This window comes from Pangasianodon hypophthalmus, chromosome 8 (genome assembly GCF_027358585.1).
Source record: "Pangasianodon hypophthalmus isolate fPanHyp1 chromosome 8, fPanHyp1.pri, whole genome shotgun sequence".
Classification (NCBI taxonomy): domain Eukaryota; kingdom Metazoa; phylum Chordata; class Actinopteri; order Siluriformes; family Pangasiidae; genus Pangasianodon; species Pangasianodon hypophthalmus.
Window position 1 is genome coordinate 20,257,154 of NC_069717.1, and position 26,596 is coordinate 20,283,749.

Below are 26,596 nucleotides of genomic sequence, written 5' to 3' on the forward strand. Positions count from 1 at the left end.
ATGGTGCAGAAATGAATCCTACATTTTGCAAATGGTTAGTAAGGTCAAATTTGTGTCTGTGTCTGTGTGCATCATTGGGGGCTTTGAGAATACACTGTTAATTTGCTGTTAATGAAATTGTAGAGCATATGCTAGTCACTGCACTGTAGTGTCATAGTTCATCATTAGATCACTGAGGAAATAATTAGAAGTGACATAATGAATTGCACACAAGTAACATACACAAACACAAACACTACAGTTAACGCTACAGTTTTGTATCGTTGTTAAGTCTGGAACCCTTTAAAGAATTCCACTGAAACTCAAAGTAAAATCCTTGACTCTTGACAATAATTCAAGAAAAAGAAGATATGCAGCACAATTAATGTTACCTGCCAGTAATGTTTCATTTTCAGTAGGATCTAGTATGTCAGATGTACCCACTCTTCTTCTATGTCTTTGCTGTCTCTTCCACTCAAATGGAATTTGAAGCAAACTGATTGTACATGATTCAGTGTTTCATTACATTGTTAAATATAAGAACTATTCATACATGCATTGGGCACAGAAGAAGCATGTTGTAGAAAATGCACCCAAAACTCTTCATCAGAGCACATTGTTTGAACATAGTGTCAGAATGAGGAAACTGAATGAGATGATGGTGAGCAAAGATTCTGGCATACACACGCAAATGTTATGGTGAGGCAGGACAAGCTGCTGTAGAAGCATACTGATAAATTAATATCAAAATTATTATCACTTCAGAGCAAGGTACCCAGAGAGCAAGGTTTAAACGTATCTTTCTGATGCAGTAAACAAAAATCACTTTTAGGACACTGTTTGGCAGTCTTGAAGAATCAGCAGTGGGAACAAAGCAGTCATGAGCCATTCCTGCAAATCTCAGACAGCTGATCCAAGAAGCATTAAAAGCAAATTTGTTACAACAGTCACTACAAGGTTAAGCTAACATGTAAAACATCCAGATCATGTGATGCCACACAATATTGTTTCTATTAGCATACGCCTCAAGTTGCAACATTGCATGTTATAAGCCTCCACAAGAAACAAGTTTGGTACATAGCAGACCATAGAGTATACCACAAGCAGAGAGGAATTTGTCATTTCATACTGTGTTCCTTAACACAGTTAAAACAGGCACCAGCCACAACACATTTATTATTGGTAGCTGATATACAAAAAGAATTTTAGATCTAAATATAGTTCATCTTGATCATGTAGACAGCCACAGATCCCTATGGTAAAAGTTCATCAGTTTGTTGCTGCATTGTCACCAACTTACATCATCGTCTTACTACGGAGGACGACAGAAGACAATCAAGAGATATACAGGCACAACTTCTACATTGCTGACTGTTCTAAAACAGCAACAGGAGAACAAATGATGGCACACTTTCCGCATAAATACTTAAACACACTCTGTGTGAGGTATAGATTGCAGTTTAAAAGCTGCTGTGAAGTGGAACTGCCAAAAAGGTCAGGAATAAAGAGATAATGCAAGTTCAGGAATGAAGATAATATATCAATAAATTAAGTTCTTATTAAATAAAAAAAAAAATCGTATGTCAGTACAACTAAACAGTTTGAAGGGCATTAATTACAAATTGGTTTTTACTAAAAAAAAGAACCTTTGTTAATTGTGTGCAATTAAACTGTATTAATTGTAGTTTTTTTTTTTTTTTAAATCTTGTTTAATGTGTCGAATTTCTTTGTTAGATGTCAGGAAATTGATTTTGTGACAAACATATGTGTTATGCCCAGGGTTACCAGATCTGCATGACAAAGCAACCCAATTGAAAAGCACTATTAAAGCCATAGTTGCCCTTAATAGTCCTTTTCCCATAGCTATTGTGAAGAAAGAGCACACACGCTATTGTGAAGAAATAGCACACACAAAATGTGAAAAAGCACTCTCACGTTATCCAATTCTGCATGCAACAGTACACATTATTTAGAAAAAGCAGTATCCACGAGTCACTGCACCTCGGTCGTAGCACATGAGTACATCATTAAAAATATTAACAATCATGATAGAATCAAATATAGGTAGATAAACACTTTTCAACCACAGCTGACCCATACAAATAATACAGTTAATAAGAAGTGTATTTCAGATTGCAGCATTGCATGGAATTCCTTTTTATATTAGATAATTTAAGTGGAGAATTAACAGTTAAGTTGGTTTAAAAACAAACCAAATCCTCATGTCTTATGTCTCACAGAGAATCTGACATAGACAGTTAGACTGTGAGTTTACATAATAGTCAGTTTTGCCTTTTTCATGCTTCTCAAGTTCATGTCTATGGTTGTGATACATTACTTCTCTTTTCGTCCCAAAGCACAGTGGATGTTACTCATTTTCATAATAATTTATCCACAGAGTTGATCCAGCTCACTTTATTTCTTGGTTAAATGATTTATTACCTCTTTCCATCTTCTTTGCTCTTTCATCCCATCTAACGCTGCAAATTTATAAGGGAACATCATATTTTATGAGCTTGACTTTATTCTCTTTTCTCAGCGAGCAAAGCATGCTTCCGTTGCCTTTCCGTGATGCCTAATGATTTGTGTTATTACATGTTAGTAAATATGTAGTTACACTGTAATGACAATAAAATGTGTTGCGTTATTGTTGCATTTCCTGTCATGTATCTCAAAAGCAAAGCGTTCCCAGAATGAATTTGGATTTGGTTCGTGATGAATGTTTTGCCATGTTCCACTTTTTTCACCCAGGCTCGTATTACCCAAGATTCAGTGCAAGAGACGGCTGAGAAAATCAAAGAGCTGGAGAAAGCTCTGCGAGAAAGCATGAACACCTCTACTCTTAGAGAGGCTGTGTGGGTTCAGGAGGAGCAAGCACACGCTCTAGCACAGAGACAGGTACACACACATGTAGCAGCACTGTTCAGTAGGGCAGTGTATAGAAAGGCAGAAGCTTTAGGAGGTGGACAAAGGCTTCATTTTGGATTAGCACAGATCCCAAATGATCATGAACTAACATACAGTATCTAAGAAAGTGTCTTGGTAATGTATAGATAAGCAGGCAGTTACTCCACATAAATGTCAGTTACAGTCAGAAGGCTTTAATGTACAGTGGATTATGGTCCCAACTTAGAGTTCTAGGAAGAAAGCAATATAACACACACACACACACACACACTGACCACTTTATTAGGAACACCAGGGCACCCGTTTAGTCATGCAATTAGCCAATCAGCCAATCATGTCGCAGCAGTGCAATGCATCAAATCATAAAGATACAGGTGATGTTTTTTCCAGTCTTCAACTGTCCGGTGTTTGTGAGTCTGTCCCCACTAGTAGCCTCAGATTCCTGTTCTTGGCTGACAGGAGTACAACCTGATGTGGTCTTCTGCTGTTGTAGCCCATCCACTTCAAGGCTTGAAGTGTTGTGCATTCTGAGATTCTTTTCTGCTCACTACAGTTGAAAGAGTGCTTTTTTGAGTTGCTGTAGACTCCCTATCAGCTTGAACCAGTCTGGCTTTACACTCTGAGCTATCTTATCTGCCCGCATTACTGCTTCTCAGTGGACGTTTTTGCTTTTCGCACCATTCTGCGTAAACTCTAGAGACTGCTGTGCATGAAAATCCCAGGAGATCAGCAAATACTCAAACCAGCCTGTCTGGTATCAACAACCACTCCACTGTGAAAGTCACTGTGATCACATTCTAATGTTCTAATGTTCGATGTGAACAGTAACTGAAGCTCTTGACCTGTATCTGCATGATTTTATGCATTGCCACATGATTCAGTGATTGGATAATTGCATTCATGAAATGGTGTAAAGTTCCTTGTTAAGTGGTTGAATCCAGAATCACTTTATAACAGAATAATACTGCTTTCTCTTTCGCAGCACTTTTACGACTCTGTACAATGCTATCCATACACTATTTTGACAAACATCAAGCAACCAGAATTAGATAAACATTGATTCCAGATCACGTTAACCCCTTAAAGTTCAAGTTTATTATTCAGTTATTTATCTTAAAGCATATTATTCAGTAATTATTATGAATTATCAGCAGCTACAATGAAACAAATAGGTAAGTATTCACAATCACTACACTGAAAATAACTAAATTAAGTCTGGAACAACAGACTAGTTCTTGAGGTTTTAAGGGGAAAGTAAGTGCATCTGCATGTATTTGAAACCAGCCAAAAAATGTAGAATTCTTGGATATTGTGAAAACTTCTTATCAGGCCTGCTTTCACTGACCTCTCCCATACCAGTAACTCGTTTCTTTTACTCTGTTTCAGCTGAGCCTGTCTCTCATTCTCTCCCTCTAAACAGATGCAGTTGCATGCATTCAGTGCACTCTTTAGCTACAACTGGGTGGCATTTCTTTTTCTTTCTTTTCAGGTTTATGTATTAGAAGAATTAAGCTTTTGGACTGTATGCATGTGTCCTCCTCTGCATTATGCCATTGAATGCATTTGTTCCATTGACTGCCCGCTTTCTTTCTTTCTTTCAGCGCCAAAGAACTTCCGGATGAGCTGAGAGTACAGTGGCAAAGTCTGCACTGTGTGCTTAACCTTAAAATGAGTGCTGGTCATTTCAGATGAATCAAGTTTCCTGTCTTCTCCACTCTTTCCACTCATAAAAATACATGCCAATGAACTGGAGTAACCTCACTTTCAGCCTCGTAAACAGACACGCATAAGCATGCATCGCACAGCTAGCAATGAAAGGGCCGTATAGCTGCATTATTAAATGCACATACTAATTAACCACAGTAAAATTGTTCAAGTTCTCATAATTATAGATAAATCTTTTTTTTTTTCCTATTCTGTGACTGCAAATATGTGTGTGGGAAAATATGGGAGTGATAAAAGATACAGGGAGGGAGAGAGAGAGTGAGTAGAAGGAGGAAGTAATTGGAGCACCCATACATCCCAGCTGCTCATTCCTGCACATGAAATCTAAAAAGGGCAAAATAAGAAAGCAAGTGCACAGTTTGGAGCCACTGGCCAATCATAACTCTGTAATGTTTTTCCAGTCTGGTTTAAGCTTATGTTGGGCAGAGAGCTTCTGTCAAATAGACTGTTTCAAAGTTTATCCTCACCAACTTGCTGCATAAATCCTTTACCTTGTTTACATTCAAACCATTCTGAAACTAAAATAAAAGGCACTATAATTTACAAGATCAATAAAGTAAAAGACTTTAAGGGGAAAAGTATGTTCAAATCAGATTTAGAAAAGGACAAGCAGGGAAAAGAAAGCAATGGATACTATTCATTATGGAGAGAATAAGGTTGGTTTGATACAGAGAGGTTAGGTTTAGCCTGTTATTTCTTTTGAGACAGCCATCCTGCTAAAGCCATCTGTAGTTGACCTGAAGCCATGGGAACCTGTTAGTCTTACTCAAAATTCTGCTTTTTTTTCAAAGAAGAACAATGTAAAATATAATTATCTGACAAGCCCATAAAGGAGAGCCACCTCTTCCAATATCTAAAAAAGTTCATTTTAAAAAAAGATGATTTTTTTTAAATAGCCTAAAGACCAATGGCACCTGACTAATCTACCAAGAACTGACTGTACCACACTTTTTCTTTTCCTTCCTTGTTACCTCTCTTTTTTCGAATGCCGTGTACACGTGTGCATACATCAGATTAAAATGGTTCAAATTAAAAATAGAGGGTTTTTAATGGGAAAGGAAGATTGCAAGGCATTTAATCCCCACCTCTGAGACCTGGAGGTACAAAGCGTTTGAACCAGAGCTGCATAACAAGGAATGGCAATGCAGTTAGACGGGGGAGTTTTGGCAAGGCTGGCCTTAGCCAATGGGGTACTTGGGAGTGGGTGACGGATTAGAACCGGCCACTGAGAGAAAAATGTTTTAAATCTGAGCCCCATTAGCACGCACACAGGCTAAACGCGCTAAGAGGCTTAGCATCTTACATCCCCAAAGCCACTCATTTAACTAAAGCACATTGTATTCATTATTAATGATGTACTGGTAAAGCAGCTGATATGTGTATGGGGAGGAGGGTGGTGTGTGTGTGTGTGTGTGTGTGTGAACCAGAGCGTACTTTCTGTGATTTATATATATATATATATATATACACAGAGGTTAATGGGATGTGCTTATCATACTAAGGGTCACATGTACATGCTTTAATCTCTGTTGTTGCCATTTAGATATCAGCTGTACAAGTTTGCAAAAAACCAGGTGCATGTAAGCCCTACTTTACACAACATGCATTTAACCTTTGGTCTCAACACACAGGGCCTTCGACACAATTATTTGTTGTTTCGTACTTAAATCTTAACACCTCAAACCAACAGGACCCATTGACAGGTCCAGCTCACTCTTGTACCTACATATATTTCCTGTTAGCTTCACTACAGTTACTATATAATTCATTATCGTAGTTACTGTCATACCCTTTACAATGAAAAGCTGAATAATAAGGCTTAATTTACAATGAGGAACAGGTTGAGAGTGACACAACAAGAATGCCCTGAGCAGAGCCTGCTATAATCTGTGTCTGTAGGTGCAAACCTATACATATTTCACACATTTATTATAATCGTAGGCTGTAATCTAGAACGTGAATATTTCCTCTCACACCCACACATACTTTTATTTATCATTTATTATTTGTGCCCTATTTCCATATTGAGTTTGTACATATGTGACTTATGTATACATCATCTTATCCTGGAAATAATTTGCCACCTTGAAGAAAATGAGGCCCGTGACCTTTTACATACACCACCCAATCCGCATACTATGGCTCTAGTAAGTCCATATGCACTTGTGCAAAATGGATATAAATTTAATCTGCTTTGTGACAATATCCATTGTTAACAGCACTGTATGAATAAAATTGAATTGAATTGAAAAAGAGGAAGAAAAAATAACTGCCTGGTTTAATGAATTGTGATCACTGTAACACTGATCCCACAGAATCTGTATAACTATGGGCTGTATTCAGAACTGAGTTAAGGGCATGTAGTGAGGCTTTAATACTGAAATTGCACACACTAGTGTTCAGACCTCAGACGTAACTACAGACTTAAGACAGTTACATGACAGCTGCACATGCAGGGTGTAGTTTGCTGGAAAACAGAGGCATATCTCAGTATTGCAAAATTCTACCCTTGGATGTAAGCACATTTTCTTGCGTGATATCAGCTTCAAGATGTGCTGGATCACGAGCTAGTTTATAAGGAGACGAATAATAAGGGTGGAAGCTGTATTGTTAAAATAAACTGAATTTACTATGATTAATGTGATAATTACCACTAGGCCTATTCATGCTACAATGAATTGGCAGTATACTAAACTTCAATTAGATGTTTATTTCTACGAATGCCATCTTCTCATGCAACTATCATTATATTAGTCTTTTTTTTATTTTTCATTTTGAAGTTGTCTTGTATCTATGTTACATTGTAGTACATTTGACGAAAAAAAAAAATCACTATTTCTTAGTCTTACAGTACAACACTGGCTAATCAATGATTTACTCAGCTTCAAGATATCACTGTTTGTCTAATAAGCTGCATTACAAACTAAATTATCTTATGTGCAATTTGATAATGCAGTTCTGGTAGTTAGCATAAACTACATTGGCAGAAGCAACGGTTATACTGTATATTCTAGGAATACAAAGAATACAGTATTTGTGTGTTTGCTTCATGTGTGTGTGTGTGTGTGTGTGTGTTTCATTCATGTTTTGTTCCAGCTAGAAGAACTGATGGCTGCTCTGGAGAAGACAAGACAGGAGCTGGATATGACTAAGCAGCAGCTGTCCTCCACGCAAAATTCTCTTGCTGAGAGAGAAAGTCACCTGAGCAGCATGAGACAAGAGCGTCGAAAACAACTGGAGGAAATTCTAGAAATGAAGTGAGTAAATATATATATATATATATATATATATATATATATATATATATATATATATATATATGCACAGTATTCAGCAATGCACTTAAATAATAGACTAAAATTAACATCAGTGCTGCATATGCATGATACGTAAGGAATAATAAGTGGAATACTTTTGCATGGGAGTGCTGTGATAGGAAAATAATCCACACTAGGGTGGTGTGATGCTGTTACCTTGCCGAAGTAGATTATTTTCCAATAACAGGATGGCTTGAAGTGTTTTATTCTTCTTATACTACAGCAATTTGTCAATGATTACATTTTTTCATTTATTAATGAATGGTACAACATCTTTTTTAACCATTTATATTTACAATTAATGTTGTGGAATGTCCAAAAGACTAGTTATTTCCTGTTTTCACTTACCTTATAGCTGTTATGAACAGTCGTTCCTTCACCAGTCTGTCGTTTATCACTCTCTTGAAGTTAATAAGCCAAAAAAAGCAGCTTGTCTTCTTCCTGGGAAATCGCAAAATGAAAAGTCCTTGTACCTGAAGACTTACCTTGTGGTGGAAAAGGTACTGACCGTTACAACCATGTGACACCCGAGACTATTTAACGTGTCATATCAGCGATTATACATTTTTTATTTTCTAATTAACAAACTGTTTAATCAGTTTTTAATCCGCTTTATTATTAGCCTTAGATTATGTAGAGTGTCCAACATACACTGGACACTCTCAGGTCCAAAAGTCAGGTACCAGTGAATGAGGTGAAACTTATTCAAATTTGAGTTCCAGTTGGAATTATTCTCAGAGCTGTGCTGTTATGGAAAATTCAATCAACACCTTCTGACCAAACAGATTTGAGAATTCTGTTGAGAATTTTGAACAGCATCTTGGTGTAAAGATGTATACCATAATGGTGTATACTGGGGAGAGTGTGTCACATCAGTAGTGGCACAGAAGTGATGTGAAAGCTTTGAGTAGACACTGTGGATGTTTTTTAGCTTTTTATACTTCCTCTCAGTCTGAGAGTGGTTTCTGTCTGGCTTGTTTGATATTATGAATGGGCTGCTGCATTGTGAGATTTACAACTGTGTTTTTTTCTCTGTTCTGGATAAAAAAGTGAAAACACACTGCACATTTATCAAGTATGTTAGGAAGCTGTCAACAGCAAATATCTGCTCATACACCCTCCTACTTGCACTATGGTTTTTCTGCAGTTAAATAAAGTTGAAGACCATGTCGGGTTCCACTTCTGTCAGCCAAGAACAGAAAGCTGAGGCTGCAGTGGGCACAGGCTCACCAAAACTGGACAGGTGAAGGCTGGAAAAATGTAGCCTGGTCTGATGAATCCATGGACCCATATGCATCCCTTCATGGCAACACTTAACCCATCTTCTAATGGCTACTTCCGGCATGATAACGCCTATGTCACATAGCAAAGGTCATCTCAAATTGGTTTCATGAACATGACAATGAGTTCAGTGTTCTTCAGTGGCCTTCCCAGTCACTGGATCTGAATCCAATAGAACACCTTTGGGATGTTGTAGAATGGGAGATGTGCACCTGAAAAATCTGCAGGAATTGTGTGATGCAGCCATGTCAACATGGACCAGAATCTCAAAGGAATGTTTCCAACATCTTGCAAAGGAAGGCCCTTCCCAGTATTAGTATATTAGAACATGTACATTAGAAATGAAACAGAGGAACAGAAGATGAATAGTTAGTCGTTTAGCTAGCCTGGGTCTGTAAGGTGGCAGTGTGGCGGAGTAGAATTGCAACAACACTCATCCCTACACTAAACTCCTACCGTAATAGAGGCTTGTTACAATACCACAATTTTGACTTTGATACCAGTACCAGCTTTAGTATCATAATGTTTAATTCTAATACGATACTGTGACAAAAATGATGCTTTACCAGTTATCAAGTCTGAATACTCATTAATTGACCAATGCACTCATTAAAAATACAACTTAATATTTCAGGAAAAAATTTTTTTAAATTAATATTTTAATGGAAACTAAATCAATTGATGAATAATGATAACATTGCCAATGCTAGTTCAAATTTTCAGTTCACAGAACCAGCTATCTGTCAGGCAGCAGAGACAGCTGCAGATGCATTTATTGCTTTATTTTTACTGGCAAACAAATCCAAAACACTTTTCACAGATGTAGTCAAAAACAGAGGCAAAGGTCAGGCGATGAGCAACCAGACTAGGACAGACCAGAGCAAACATTGAGAACCAGGAAACAAAATGAGATTCAAGCACCAGATAAACAAGCACAATAGCAAGGCTTGATATGTCAGGAGAAAACTCAACTCTGAGCAATACTTCATGCCTATGGTGTGTTTGGAGTGTGTGTCTAATTACGTCCAGGTGTGCATGATCAATATGATGGTGACTGTGAATGTCACAGAGCTCATGTGTGTTGGGTGTTGTTACTCCATGGTGGCCATTTCTGTAAGTTACAAAGCAGATTGGGAAATGTATTTTGCAGTGGCCATGTTTGTAAGGCGCAACACCATCTGGGAGTTGTAGTGACCCAGGCCCAGGGTAGGAACCTGGCCCAGCCTTCCTGGTTTTTGGTGCAGAATGTCCTCAAGAAGTGGCTGGTTTCTTGTTTTGTCCTCTCCAACTGGCCATTAGTTTGGGCGTGATAACCAGAAGTCAGACTGAGACTCCCAGGTTTTCCATGAAGCTTCCACATACATGAGATGTGAATGGAGTGCCCCTATTGTCCTCTGGAATGCCAAATACCTGAACACATGATTAAAGAGGAGCTCAGAGGTGAATGGAAGGCCAGGGAGAGGGACAAGGTGTAGGGACTTGGAGAAACAATCAGTAATGACCATGATGACTGTGTTACTCTGGAACATGAGAAGATCTGGATGAAATCAATGGTGAGGTGAGACCATGGCTGCTGTGGCATGGGCAATGGGACCAGCTTACCAGCGGGTAAGGTTCTGGGAACTTTAGCTTGAGCACAGGAAGTGCAAGAGGAGATGAACTTATGTACTGTATGTCAGAAAGCATGTTGGGACACCAGTTCTTACACTGAACTAGAAGCTAGTGGGTTTTATGTGTGCCTTTTTTGCCGAGTTGCTAGGGAGTTGTGTGCCCATGTGATAAGTTTACCTCTGAGGTGATCTTTCATGTCTCTTTCTGGCTACACATACCACATAATCATATTGAATAATCATATTAACTGATGGGTGGCACAGTTGCACAGTGGGTAGCATTGCCAACTCACAGCTCCAAGATCTAGAGTTTGATCCTGAGCTTTGGGTGGAGCTGTGTGAAGTTTCACATGTTCTCGCAGTGTTCGTGTGGGTCTCCTCTGGGTTCTCTGGTTTCCCCCAAAAACATGCAGGTAGACAAATTAATTAGGGTTAGTAATTGATAGTAACTGTTTTTTTATACTGCTCCTAATCACTGAAATAATGGTCCAGAGAAGATTAACCTCTGTAGGAGTTTTAAATGATATATATTTATCCTGGTGTATTCATAGATCTCCAAAAGAATTCCTGTCATTTATATGTAGCATGGTGATCTCTTTTTTCATCCTCTTTTCTCGCATTCTTCTTTCTCTGTATTTGAATACGTGAGTAATTATGCTAACCTTACAGAGAGAGTGAGTGAAGGAGAAAGAGCATGCTCTCCTGTGAGTGACAGGCTAGGGGAGCTGCCCTCACAAAGCTCCCCTTAATTCAGATAGACAACCAATTTACATGTAAGTGGATTCAGATGGCAAAGCCAAGGGCGCCCTTGTCTCCAACTGTGCCCTCTCTCCTGATTTCTTTCTCTCTCTCTCTCTCTCTTGCTCTCTCACTCTCTCTCTCTCTCATATTCCTTGAACAGTACGACAGTGTTTAAGGTTGTGGTATTTGGATAGATTTTCTGAGGATTGAGACACTAATTTGAGTGAGTGCTTCGATCCCAAAAGCAGTTTTGGCCTTACAGCCCTTTTAGCTGAAAGTAAAGAAGTCTGGGAGAATTACAGCAGGAAAAGACCGCCAACAGGTCACATGACTCTCAAGGGGAGAGCAGTTGAGCCATGTTATCTGTGTGTCTGTGTGTGGGGGTCTGTGTGTATGTAGCCTGGCATTTTTGTTCAATTACAGTATTTGAGCATGTATCATACTTCATCACAATGTTAAGGTAGCAGATTTGTAAAAACTTTTTAAACGTGCACTATTCATTTAACACAAATGCCATGTTGTGCAAAAGGTATACACACACACATACACACACATTCAAGAAACCCAAAAATCCTGGCACAGAGTCAGTCTTCTCTAATGCCTTCTGAAATGTGAAATATTTCTGCAGTAGCTCTGACTTTGTAGTAAGCAGTTCTGCATTGCCAAGCTTCCCGTAATCTTTCTTTAAATCTCATCAAACTTCTCTCTCCCTTAGACAAACATAGACACAGACACACATACTTCATATTGCTAGGCTCCCTGCAAAACTTGTAAACTTTATGGGGCTCATACTGACACTTCTAATAGACCTAATACTGATGTATTATTGCATACTATATTAACATTTTATACTTAGTTAACATTTCATACTAGTAAATCATTTAAATTGTTTATGTCCTGTCCTCTGGGAACTCCAATTCCCAGAATCCCCCCCATCAGCAGTCAAACCCACTTCCCTGGTTCCCACCAGTCATCCCCGGTCAAGCTCTCCCACATTTAATCACACACACCTTTTGCCCATTCACCTTAATTACTTTCTACTTAAATTACCCTTACTCTTTTTTATCTCATTTTTAAGTCATGTTGGCCATGATAAAATAGCCCCTCCTCATCCTGGGAGCTGACCCTGCATGTTTTGAGGTCTGTAGGATATGGTGATGGGTGGTTGGGGTGGTTTCCTGTGAAACTCTAATGTACATTGGGATATCATGAACTCAGCTTCTCTCCTCCCTCCCAATCTAACAGTTACTGTGTCCTACCTCTCTGACATCTGGAATCCAATATGTCCTTTATGCTGTAAGCTGGCTGAACTTGGAAATCGAGGGTAGTTGAATGGATTGTGGTGGTGGTGGTGGTGGTGGTGGTGGGGGGGGTTCCTTAAATTCATGGGACCAGCCTTGAACTTGGCTACATGGAAGGAAGATGCTACATGGTATTGTCTGGGTAGATTGTTCCTGCAATTTACTTTGTTAATGAGTTGTAAGATTTGAAGGTGGCAAATGTATTGGTACATAAGTTTCCTGCACCCATGACATACCTAAAAAATCATTTGAAGAGTGAAACACTCTGTGACCTGCCTCATACACAGGAGGGTTTGAATGACAGTGATTTGCAGATTTCTTAGTTTGCTTATTCTAGGCACTTGTATTTGCTCTCCCAGACCTCCTCACTATGGTGAAACCAGTCATCAACTCCATGGGTGTTGTTATGTTACCATTCTAGTGTTGGCACATAGGATTTAGTGGCTGGCCATTGCTGAAGTATGGGATTATGCCTGTTTCAGGGATCCATTGATTCGTTGATGTCATCCTTCATAGCTTTGTTTTCAGTGGCAGACAAGGCATAAATTCATAAACGGAGCAATATGATGAGTGCACATGCCTTGGCTTTGCTCTAGATCACTGAATACTCTGAATAGGAGAGGAGAATTTTGGATGCTTGGTCAAACTCAGGGTTTTGATAGTGATGGATACAAAATTAATCAAGGGGGTGTTTGATGCAAGACTGCAAGGGGACCAGATGAGGATCTCTGTCTCTCTGAGGGGCAGTAGAGAACATTGTGTGATGATGACCTTTCCAGTGGGTCAGTAGACACATAACCTTCTCTCTTTGTGGCACGTATATTCTGCAGGGGTTGAGCTGAGCATGACCCATCTGCATGAGTTCCAGGTTCTTATTAGCACAGGGCAGTTTGGGTAGTCAAACACTTTGTTTCCTCTGCTTTAACAGTTTATCCAACCAAATAGATAAGTCTTTGAGATTCTCCAGAGTCAGGCAGCTATTCCAACATACCAACTCAGTAAGGACATCAGCCAGGAGATCTTTGTGGAAAGCTGCGATTACTGCAGGAGTTGCACTTCAATGACAGACAGAGGAAGGAAGGGGAAGTTAGCTGTTTTAATTGGCTTGATAGCTCCTACTCTTAGAATAATTGACTGCCACTACTTGAGAAGTTTGACATAGTATTACTTTATATGCTGACATTAGTCACTTCATTCTGGTGCAAACGCTGGTGTGTCTGAACTTTTAACCTTAAAATATTGGTTTAGTTGATGTTCAACCACATTAGAGGAAAGTGGTAGGATGTTTTTGTCATGCTATTGTTATTAGGATAAGAATTTGAATTGATGGAGATTACAGAATAACTGCAGACAGCTAGATTCTTTTCTATGGAAAGAGCCCAAGTTTCATACACTTAGAATAAATGAAAAATACCTCTTTCTTCATTTAGATATCCACCTTTTCCCTTTGCTCACTTCATTATCCTTTTTTCAGCTTGGGTTGGAAATGTTTCCTTTCGACATATAACAAAGCCATTTGTCAAATGGGAAAGATGATAATTTAAAGAAGATCTGGAAGGAAACCCAAAACCATAATGGCTCCACTGAAGCTATGTAATAGATTGATAAATTCCTTACTGAAGAGACCGTGTACGGTTTCCATTTCTCTCTATCTCCTATCATACGCTGAGCGTTTTCCCTGGAAATGTTTTTGGCTGTATTTCACAAGCAAGAAATTAGAACAGACAATGTTGATGCGATCTGATCTGCTGCCTTAGTCTGCACGACACACACACGCACACACACACACACACAGAGTGGAAGGGATAAAGACTTGTATTAGTAAACTCTTGATATATGTCTGGAGCTTACCATATGGTATACTTATGTGTACGTGTGTGTGCGTGTATGTGTGTGTGTGTGTGTGTATGTGTGTGCGTGTGGTGTGTATTCTTCTTTGAATTATGAATTATGCAGCTGGGGGCGAGGGTCCACTGATGTCACACATCATATTTTGTACATTTATTTCTGCTACTTATCATCCTATTGTATTTCTCTGCTCTTTTCCCCATCTTCTAGTTTTAAAGAGACAATAATGGCCAATTCGTTTGTTGCTGGGTCAAAGGTCATGGGTATGAGTTTATAGGTGCCCAAGGGTTAAAAAAAAAAATACAGCTTTTATTTAAAAAAAGAAAATATCCAACATTAAGGTTAGGGTTAGATTTAGGAATAGAGGCATAGCAATAATTAGCTGTGTTAATAGTTATGTCAATGAAATGTCATCACGAGGTGTGTGTGCGTGCGTGCGTGTGTGTGTATACTTGTGTGTGGATGGCAGATAGAGTTAACAGAGTCACATATGAAAGGCAAGCGTGCAACAGCAGGTTTTTCCAGCTTGGTTTTCCTCACTTATTGTACTCTCTGCTCACCCTTACAGACAAGTTCCTGAGTCAAATCTGATGTCTCTATTCTTAGCATATGTGGTTATTATGGGGGGGGGGGGGCTTCCCATATGTTCTTCTTGACTGGATTTCCTCTCAGTCCATCACTTCATTCTTTCTTCCTTCCTTCAAGTGTAAATCTTTTTGTTCACCATCTGTATCTTTTTTGCTCTGCATACTTGCCCTGAGAGTGCATCTTTCTTTTTCCCTTTAACCATTTTTCTTTAACCATTCAAGTTACAGTTACTGTTTCACACACTATTTCATGTTGTATAGCTCTGGTGCTCAGTCCAGAGTGTAGCATGTGAGGTACAGCTGCAGGCACCTGCTCAAGCTTACATGAGAACATAGCGAGTTGAGTCATTTTTGTTTAAAGCATTTTGCTGTTGTGCCTTTGCTTCATCTTTGATTAAATACAGGTTTGAACAAATCGAGAGTCAAGCATTGCAACAGTGAAACACAGCTCAGCTAAACTAGGGTGAACTGTGGCAGGCCACAACAGCATATTTTTTTTTTATGCATATGTCACTTTTCTTGCAACAAATACAAATGGTAAATACAATTTATCTGTCTATCAAATGCAAATAAATAAATAATTTTAAAATGATTTCAAGTTTTTTAGAGAATGGTGGCTTAGTGGTTAGCACGTTTGCCTCGCGCCTCTGGGGCTAGTGGTTCGAATCCTGCTTCTGCCCTGTGTATGTGGAGTTTGCATGCTCTCCTCATGCTTCGGGGGTTCCCTCTGGGTACTCTGGTTTCCTTTCTCCAGTCCAAATACATGTGCTGTACTCTGATTGGCATCTGCAAATTATCCATAGTGTGTGAATGGGTGTTTGTGCATGATTGTGCCCTGCAATCAAAGGTGTCCCCTTCCCTGGACCCTGAATCAAGGCTCCCCTGCAACCCTGTGAAGGATAAACAGCACAGAAAATGGATGGATGGACTTCCTATGCCTGGAAAAAGAGCACCTTCACAACGGCATGACAAAACTTCAGATTCCTGAGCCTGTTAAAGTCCTGGCTTATTATTCAGTTATTCATCTTAGAGTATGTAATTTAGTGCTTAGTGTGAATTATTCTCTGTGAAACTAATAAGAAAGGAATGCAGTTCTGAGAGTCTGGACCCACTAATGGTTCCTGGGAGTTTAAGGGTTACAACACAAGACTTCCAATCTGTTTTGACTCATCTTTTTAAAGCGACTGTGCACAATTTGTTTGTTCGGTTGTAAAAGAAAGAACGAAAGAAAGAAAATAACAATATTAACAAGCATGACTGAATCTGTTAAAAGTTACAATCCTTGTAATAAAAGATTTGTCTGTTTTTTTCCCCCCTCTCTTCTTTAGTATTTGTTGTGGCGTCGGACATGCCTCATTGCTTGTCTCTTTGGTTTTGGCACTTTCCCTTTTTTGCAAACGTCAAACCCAGCTAACCTCAGCCTGTTAAAGCAGCATGAAAAAATTCACAAATTAACTGAGAGAGCAGAATTTTGACATGAAAAGATGCAGACGCTTACGTTGATTGCATTGGCCCTTTTCAGTAAAAGTAAACAAGGCTTTGTTATTGTTGGGCCACCAGAGCTGATTGTAGTGGCTTTTTTTTTTTAATTTGTATGTTCTTTGTTGGTTCACTGACCCTGTGCTACACTTGAAGACAATGAGTTACTGGGGCAGAGGGTGTGGCATCCTGTCTGCATGTACACGTGGATGTCCTGTGTGGACTGTCAAGAACATGTTTACACACAGGTTAATCATTCCTTACTTCACAGCTAAAATAGCTGAAAAGGACAGGAAGGGCAGGTATGATGTGAATGTGTGAGGTTTGGACCTGGCGGCTGCCTTGGGGGTTGCTAAAGAACACGCTCAATAGAAGATCCTCGCAAGGATAGTGTGTGTGTGTGTGTGTGTGTGTGAGTGTGTATGTGTATGTGCGTGTCTGTATTTGTGTTTGTAGGGCACATACCCAAATTGTTAGTTCTCACGTAAGTGCGTTCCCGTACTCATCATGGTCACAGTTGTTGTGCTGTGAATGCAGGCATCTCTCATTTAGAGACATACAAGGTAAAGGAGTATCCTACAATAACACACACACCCTTTTGCATTTCTTCAAAGTACTTTTACACACATCAACCATAGATCTTCAAAGACATAGAGCTAAAAGAATCACTTGAACTGCAAGAGACACACAAAAGGATGCGTACACACGCACATATTCATCTTCAGTATCAACATCCCAGCTGTGTGTTTGTTCAGCCTAGCTTGATGGAATGTGTACAGTTACTTTCTCTCTCTCTCTCTCTCTCCTTCCATCTCAGATTTCTATCAGATAAAAAGTTATTCTCTAATCTTGCTTCATTTGCTTACTCCCTTAATCCACTCTTTTGCCTTTCAAACAACACTATAACACAGCAGACTGCAGTGGGGGCAGAGGAAGTACCCAGCTCCATTAGGCTGCCCATAAAGAACATGTGTGTGTAACTCAATAGCCAAGGTAGCCGTCTATGAACATTTTAGCCACAACACACACATACACATACAACACACAACACACACACGTATACATATACATACAAATGCACATAGGAATGGATATGAGCAAGAGCATACAAACAGACTCAAATATACACACATTACCAAAGAGACTTGGTCATAAATACCCATACACATGATACACACAAAGCATCTAACAGACACACACACACACACACACACACACATGCTTTATCAGTCTCATCTTGCTGTGATACGCATTTCTCTCAGTGCTATTAAGTTTCTCTGGGGGGTACGTGGGCCACAGTAATGACCGACCAGAAGAATGACATAAAAACGAAGGAATGTCAGAATTAACCCCCAGGAAAAAAAAAAAAAAAAACGAAATGGCACATGGAATTCATTATGTTTATTGGTACACAACTGCTACATACAGGCCCCTCTCCTTGTTCTCATTCGTCCTTTGCTGAAAAGCGCACTCTCTTTGCATGCCAGGGGGAAAAAAAGGCTCTTTTTCTTAAGAGGTGGTTAAAAACAAAAAGCTGTGCTTGTCCTGTAGCCACATAAGGTTTAATGCACCTTTTATGGTGAATGCTGGACCAAACGTGAGTCACTGCCTTTGAGTCCTAGTTTAGAGTTATAGTCTGTCAAAAGTTGAAAGTGGTGGTGACTTTTTAAATAAGACCTAGCGATGTGAATATTTGGCATTAAATGTTTCAATTAGCCATTATGGAATGACATGGAATGACATTATCATGTGATATGTACCTGTCAGGTGTAGATGAATCAGAAATTTAATAGCTAGTACAATGGGAAAGTAAAATGTGCTTCCCCAGTCCCGTGATTTGGTTGGATTAAATGGTAGCTAATGTAATATAACAACATTTAGTGAGCTAGTTAAATGCATTATTACAGACTAATGGAAATGAATGCGTACAAAACCATTATCTTTTCTAAAAACGTTTCAAATTTACAAATTGTTTTTGCGCCCTCTGTAAAAAGTCAGCAAGTCATTGGTCTTTTGCCTTCACATTGCATGTAAAACGTCAGCCAGATTTGGTCTTTTGCCTTCACATTGCATGTAAAATATATTATTTGAGCCTAGATAGCCCCTTTATTTCCTTCTGATATATGTTTAACCACAAGATGACAGTGTGTAGTAAGCAGGAGCGTTCAGTGACAGTTATTTTTCTTGGTTTAATCTGTGTGTTGCTGATTCTGAAATACACACTAATTAATTCACCTAATAAAAACATTCTACCATTAACCAGATCTTGTCCCGGTCAATGTTTGTAATGCAGCAGGCGGTGAGATTCGGAAGCATGTGCTTAGGATTAGGTTTTCTCTTCTGGTTGTTAAACCGACCTCTGCTGGACAATTATCAATAATCACATATAAATATTGGCCATCGGTCCAACACCCTAGGTTCAGGTTGTATGGTACTGTTTCTAAAAGGAACTATAGACATAACAGGAGACATAAATAAAGGAATAACAGGAGAAAAGTACTAACCTTACAGTATTTTGTCAAAAGTATGTTTGTCATGTTTTTTATTAAAATGGAATAAAATAAAAATAATTTGATAATCCAATAATAATTTGATGTGGCAAAGTTTCCATCTTGTCATTTTTGGTGATACAATTCATAACTTCTTTATCAATAATTCTGTTGCAAATATTATCTGGTTAATCAGCAGCCGATCAGTCAAAGCATGATAACGTATCTTCCTTGATCAACAATGACATCATTGTAACCACTGTACAGTCACTTTTACTAAGACCATCCCAGTCACTCAATTTGATGGAAAATTTAAACAAAATTCTATTAGTTCCTGTTTGTGCTTATGTTCTTGTTAAATATGCAGTGGGAAAATGCCCACTTTTATCTGACACCAGTGTGGCCTTCTTACCTTATTTTCCATCCATCCTCTTTATCATTCTAGAGTTTGGTTTGGCCATTCTCTCACCATCTGACTTTTTTTTGTGAAAGATGGATGGATGGCTGGAATCCTAACTGTGGCAGCTAGCTTTAGTGGGCTGCGGCGAGACCTGAGGCTGGTAATTGCCGGCAGCCAACATGACTGGCTTTTTGTTTGAGCATGTTGCCTCTAAGCAGCTCGGCTAGTGCCAGAGATAACAAACTGCAATTAGAATTGCTCAGGCAGCTGGTAAACCCTTTTCTGTTTCTTCCTTGTAACCCAAGAACGCAACAAAAACACTAATGAATCTGCTTCCACACATCACACACTTTCCAGCTATGTCTAGTGATTCGTACAAAGGTGTCCATATCACGCCACATTGGTTTAAACTTTTCATACGTGCAGAGGGTTTTCTTTTTGTTGTTTGTTTGTTTGTTTTTTTAATACATTAAGCCTGTTAGACTAGTGAAGATTTACTTCAGTGACATGAGGCGTGAGGGTGTGGTTCGGGTTTGTGTTTGCTTATATATGAGATGCTTTTGTATGCCCATTTGTGTCTGAGTCAGAATCATGTATATGTTGATGTCTAGGGTGTGGGCTAACTTAGTAAGACAGAAAACTGGAAAGTAAATCCGATCTTCATCCCATTTTTTTTAGCTTTTCCATTGCAGATTGATAGACGTTTCAAAAATGGTCTCTGTTTTTACAGGCTTTACAGCCCAGATTGAAGATAAAACTGTAATTCAAAACAATGTACATGTAACTGTGTGAGGATAGCAATCCCTTGTGAAAACCAAGCATACTTAAGTGCACATTTTAAATTTCAACTTTTACACAACTTAAATATACTTTCCTGTATTTTTAAGTAATGAGTATTTTTTTCAATAAAAAGTGCATTTTAAAGTAATGGCTTGTAAACTTCCACGTGCTGCAAGGAAGTACATTTTTGAATAAACGTATTTTTTACATACTGAAATATACTTAAAGTATATTTAAGTGTCATGCCAACTTAGGTGTATTATTTATATTATAAGTATGTATGTACTGTAAAGCAGTGCCTTTCAAAGTATGCTTTAATGACTTACAAAGCATTTTTAATTGTCATATCAACTTAAGTGTATTCATTTATAAGTGTTTAAATTGAAACTATGTTTTAATACATCAAAGAGGTACACTGTAATGCTACGCTCAGCTATGCTCACAAGGGGTCCCGACTTTCGCTCCCCCACTATAATACATTGTAGGTGTCTAGGTGGTGTTTCTTATAATTTGAATTTGAGCAAAAACATCATAATATCACTTGAAATGTAATAGCTATAAGCGCCAATACAGATTTGGATACATTATTAGTCGCTATTACTATGCTAATGAGTATTGAGACAACCATATGCAAAATCCTTGTGTCATAATAAGCTGGTTAGCTAGATATGTGAAGGACGAATACTGTTTGGCATAGGACTTTTCTAAAATGTTCACAATGGTGTGATAAATTGTTGTAGAAAATTAATGGAGAATGCTTGTTAACGTGTGTTTGATACTATAAAGATAGAGTGTGTATCGAGTGAACTTGTGGTAATAAGCCAACATGATGACTTTGATAATATTTATTTCAAAAATGTTTCATTTTATTTACCCTCTGGTATGATTAGTGAAATGATGATCAGGCTTGTTTAAAACAAGTCAAAGATGAAATATGGGTTTATTCTCCCTGCATCAGATTCAAAACATTTTTTTCTCATCTGTTGAGTCTGTGGTCCAAGTCCAAAGTGGTAATGTGAAGCGCCAGTGCAAAACAAAACATAACGACTTCAAATTGATGTCTTATTTAATGCTCTGAACTAATCACTAATGGTTAAGCATTAAAATGTAAATGTTGTCGCCATATCTGGACATTTGCAAGGAAAGGAGGTTATGTAACTGGACATTTATTAATTTTAGTTGAATACTCCTGCACCATAGCAACCATAGCACCATAGTATTATTGAAAAGAGCAGGGGAATGCATTTTAACTACTGTATGTATATTTTAGTACACATTTAACACATTGAGGAAATTAAAACATACTTCAATAAAATTCATGCATGCTTGTCATATGAAACTTACTACAATATATTTTAAATGCCAAGGAATATTAAGCCATGCTGTAATAATAATGTTTTACTGAAGCTTTTACTTACCTTTTCTGGTGTTGTTACAAATATAGTTACTTTGTTCATTGACATGGGTTGAAGGAATTTATTTAAATAAACTTGTCTGTATGAAACTTCTTATTTCCATACCAGATACACCCTAAAGGAGTTATTTAGACATGCTTAAAATATCTATGTAGATTAGGGCATTTTAGTTTGTATAACTATAGTAGCAATTTAGCGTAAATAAAAATAAGTGTATCAGTTCACCCAAGTAAAGGCAGAACTCCATAAGATCAGTAAAGGAAATTCTTTCTTTTGTCAGAGCATACTATGTTATGCTATGCTCATCCGAAAATCCTAAAGATGATGGTTCCGTGTTGCTTCCATGAATTAAATCAAGAAAAAAAAAATCTTTTGTTTCTTTGTCTGTTCAAACAGCACATGAGAGCCCTCTGGGGCCATGATTATGATTATATATAAACTATATATACAGTCAGGTCCATTAGTATTTGGGGAGTGACACAATTTTCGTAACTTTGCCTCTGTACACCACCACAATGGATTTGAAACAAAGGATTCAATATGTGATTGAAGTGTATACTTTCAGCTTTAATTCATGGGGTTTAACAAAAATATTGCATTAACCATTTAGGAATTACAGCCATTTTTCACAGAGTCCCTCCATTTTCAAAGGCTCAGACTGGACAGACTGACATAATCATAAATATAAGGATTATTTTTAATACTTGGATGCAAATCCTTTGCAGTCAATGGCTGCCTGAAGTCTGGAACCGATGGACATCATCAAATGCAGAGTTTGCTCCCTTGAGATGCTTTGCCAGGCCTTTACTGCAGCTGTCTTCAGTTGCTGCTTGTTTGTGAGTCTTTCTGCCTTCAGTAATTGAAAAGCATGCTCAGCTGGGCACATTTAAGAACATTTAATTTCTTTGCCTTAAGAAGCTCTTGGGTTGCTTTCGTGGTACTTTTTGAGTCATTATCCATCTGTACTGTGAAGCGCCGTCCTATCAGTTTTGTAGCATATGACTGAATCTGAGCGGAAAGTACAGCTCTGTACTTTAATACTATACTTCAGAATTCATCCTGCTGCTTCTATAGTGACATCATCAATAAACACCAATGACCCCGTTCCACTGGCAGCCGTACATGCCCACACCATAACACTGCCTCCACATGTTTGACAGATGATGTGGTATGCTTTGGATCACGAGCCCTTCCTTTCCTTCTCTTCCTATAATTCTCATACAAGTTAATCTTGCATCAGAACCGGTCAGGCTTTTGTTAGAGGGTTTTTAACAAAGTCTAATCTGGCCTTTCTGTTCTTGAGTGTTACCAGTGGTTTTCATCTTGAGGTAAACCATCTGTATTTACATTCATGAAGGTGTCTCTTGATTGTAGACTTTGAGAATGATACACCTACATCCTCCAGAGTGTTCTTGACTTGGCTAGATGTTGTGAAGGGGTTTTTCTTCAGCAAGGAAAGAACCACTTTAGTTGTCTTCTGTGGTCTTCCAGGCCTTTTGGTGTTGCTGAGCTCACCAGTGCATTCCTTCTTTTTAAGAATGTACTAAATTGTTGATCTGGCCACTCCTAAAGTTTTTGCTATCTCTCTGGTAAGTCTGTGTTGTTTTTTTTTCAGCCTAATGATGGCCTCCTTCACTTGCATCAACACCTCTTTGGACCACTTGTTGAGAGAAGAAACAGGTCATGCCTGGCCATGAAACTGCTTGTCAGTCAATTGTCCAATTACTTTTGAGCCTGTGAAAATGGAGGGACTCTGCAAAAAATGGTTGTAATTCGGTTAATGCAATATTTTTTATTAAGCCCCTTGAATTAAAGCTGAAACTCTAGACTTCAATTGCATCTTGATTGCTGCATTTCAAATCCACTGTGGTGGTGTACAGAGGCAAAATTACGAAACTTGTTCAGAATAGTGTTTGTCTATACTTATTCTTTAAAATTGATATTCTTTGTGTCAGTATTAACCCATGCCTTAAGTAGTGGGACCTCCTAATGGCCTGACAAACCTTGCACCTGCTTGTGTTGTCGTTGGGAAGGTGTTTGTTTTCCCAACACTTCTACCAGTTTGAACTTATAAAACTGAGATTATTCCCAGATGATGAGTGAAGTCCTTTTTTTTAAATTCACTAAGTGAGTGTGTGGTCTGACAGCTATATTACAGGCTTGTAGATGAAGCACAAGTAATAATTTACTGTGTGAGAAAGTGTGAGTGAGCAGTGTTATGTCTTTGTTATATCATTGTTATGCAGCATTATGAACACTCATTAGTGCTCCATAGGGAGTTATATAGTACTGAATTAGGAGCAGTGATCTCATGGGGCCCCCGAGGGCCACAGCAACACAAGGAAAGAATTTTTCTTTTATGAGTCCCACATCATGGAAGGAATATGTTAGTTCAAATAAAGAGAGCAACACAATGAGGCACATCTACCTTTAATGCAAAGCAACACCCTGTAAAGTCCTTTACTAGCACATGCAAATCATATGACCAGGCCATGACTAACAAGGCTATTCTAATGTGTGAAAAAGTGTGGAAGTATATGTGGAGCTTTCTTAACATGTATCATTGGAATTTACATTTACATTTACATTTCTAATGTATTATGATTTCGTGCATGTTTTTTTACACAAGTTTGCATGCTCAATTGGTCTTTTCATCTGCTTAACTTAGGTATCCAGGCAACATACTACAACTACAAAATACAATTTGTATTTTGACAGCATGAATTTACATGTTGTGTTAGGTGTTCGGGAAAATAAGAACTTGAAGAGAAGCATGTAGTCGCCTTTTTTACTAATCAGTGGAATCCTCATTACCCCTTTAACAGTTTGAGTGAAACAACATGCAGGTTTGGTGGTTATCTCTGTCCTCCAAGAAACAATTTAAACTTTTATTCATTACCCCAAAATAAGCAATAGATTCTAACCCATTTAGAAAAGTGATTAATACCTGGATGCCTTCTTGTGCACATGTGCACACATGCCAAAACCTTACCACAAAATCACATGGTGGCACAAGGGCTATCTGCCTCACAGACCTTCTTGGCAAGTTCCAACCAGGAACAGTGATTATCTGGTGTTTATAGAACCATAGTTACATATGTGACATAGGGTTCTGTTTCACCCCTCCTACTCCAAATGTCTAACACCTGGATGACCAATAACAAAGGGTGACCCTGGTATGTAGGGTAAGTTTGTAGCATTGATTGCACCATGCCTGGTGGCATCCATAAACCAAATTAGTGAAGAGCCATTATGGATCTTGAATTGCCTGTACGAGCCATGCATGGCTCATCAGTATCGTCAGTGTGTCAGCTTTAGGTGTTTGGGCAGTACGCCTGAGCATACTGCTTTGTCCAGTGAAGCCAACAGTGACTCGATGTATGTGAGAGCTTGAGCACTCTGCAGTAGCCTTGCATTCTGCACTGAGCTGCACATCAGGCCCTGGTCCAATCGGGCCCGCTACCATTTTGAGGACTGTTTGGAGTCTGCCACTAGTGCAAGTAAGCTTGTAAAGACTAAATCTGATGTACTTCTGACATAGTGCTGAAGCCAGAGTTGAACATTGCAGTTCAACTGTCAGTTTACTATCAGCTAGGAAATGTCTCCCAAATGTGGCTCCAGATATAACATGCTTTGATATACTCTTCACAATTCCTCCTGCCTAATAGAAGAAGGAATGAGTGTTTTTCTAGCCATCTTAGAAGGAACTTTCACATCATATCTGATATAAGCACTGCTGGTAAATGAGGACTGCCACAGCGTCATTCCAATGGACAATAGTCATTGTACATCTGGGTTCAGAAGCACATTCACAACAATCTCCTGTTCTTTATCTGCCAGGATGGAAGCAAGTTGCACTAGTTCAGGATAAGATTCCTTTCATTTTCAGTAACTGCTTTATCCTGTTTGGGGTCATGGTGAATTCAGAACCTATCCTGGGAATACTGGATGGGAGTGCAAGTCTACCACAGTGCATCACATATTTACTTATTTACACATATGTAGCTACAGGCCAAACTGAATACATTCTGCAACAGGAGGTCGGGATCATACTCCTGACCAAAAGTATGTGCATCCACACTATACAACCCTTGAGATAATGCTGTAATTAATTGCTTACCAGGCACATGGATAGTCTTATAAGAGACTCTGAGTAGCCTCAACCTCAGTATTCTATCAGGAAGCATGTACAGTTATTCGATCTCAGCAATGGCTGCAGTGGATTTAGTCCCTTTGCAATGCTTCTGTGCCTCTGAAAAACCTCAATAGATGAATAAATTTGGATTGTACCCATGCTGTCTGACTGATTTCAAATCAACACAGTTCCATGTGTAAATGATGATGCATTGGCTGCCACATGAGCGTTCGCTCCACTTGAGTACTAGACTAAAACATCACTAAAAAATGGTTCACTTTTCAGTTACTAGCAGGTCTCCAGGAGCATTCATTTTTTTTCCGAGGTAAGTTTTCTCACTTGGCGAGCAAATGATGCAAGATGTGGCAGTAAGCCTTGCACATTATTCTCCTGATGTATGCAACACGGGGACAGATTGCTTCAATATGGCTGTGTCATTGTCTGGCTCTCGGCTGACATACATAGATAATTCTTTGTAGACAATTATATTGGCAAACTCACACTTGTCATTCAGCAACATGAATGAAATAGTCTTGAGAGCTTGTATCTCTCTTGAGGGTCTGGCACAACCTGAAGCCATGCTTTTCTAGATTCTACATATA

At 38.7% G+C, this 26,596-nt stretch overlaps 1 protein-coding gene across 4 annotated transcripts in view; it reads left to right on the top strand.

The window, feature by feature from the left end:
- LOC113533440 (ERC protein 2) overlaps nt 1–26,596 on the top strand; it is a 213,545-nt gene that overhangs the window by 105,787 nt on the left and 81,162 nt on the right. For 3 of the 4 annotated variants that reach the window (XM_053236366.1, XM_053236363.1, XM_053236364.1), the window contains 2 exons: nt 2,731–2,877; nt 7,708–7,868. In XM_053236366.1, coding sequence (XP_053092341.1) covers nt 2,731–2,877; nt 7,708–7,868 — 308 coding nt within the window. The remainder of the gene's footprint in view (nt 1–2,730; nt 2,878–7,707; nt 7,869–26,596) is intronic. The other variant, XM_053236365.1, reaches the window with a different exon arrangement.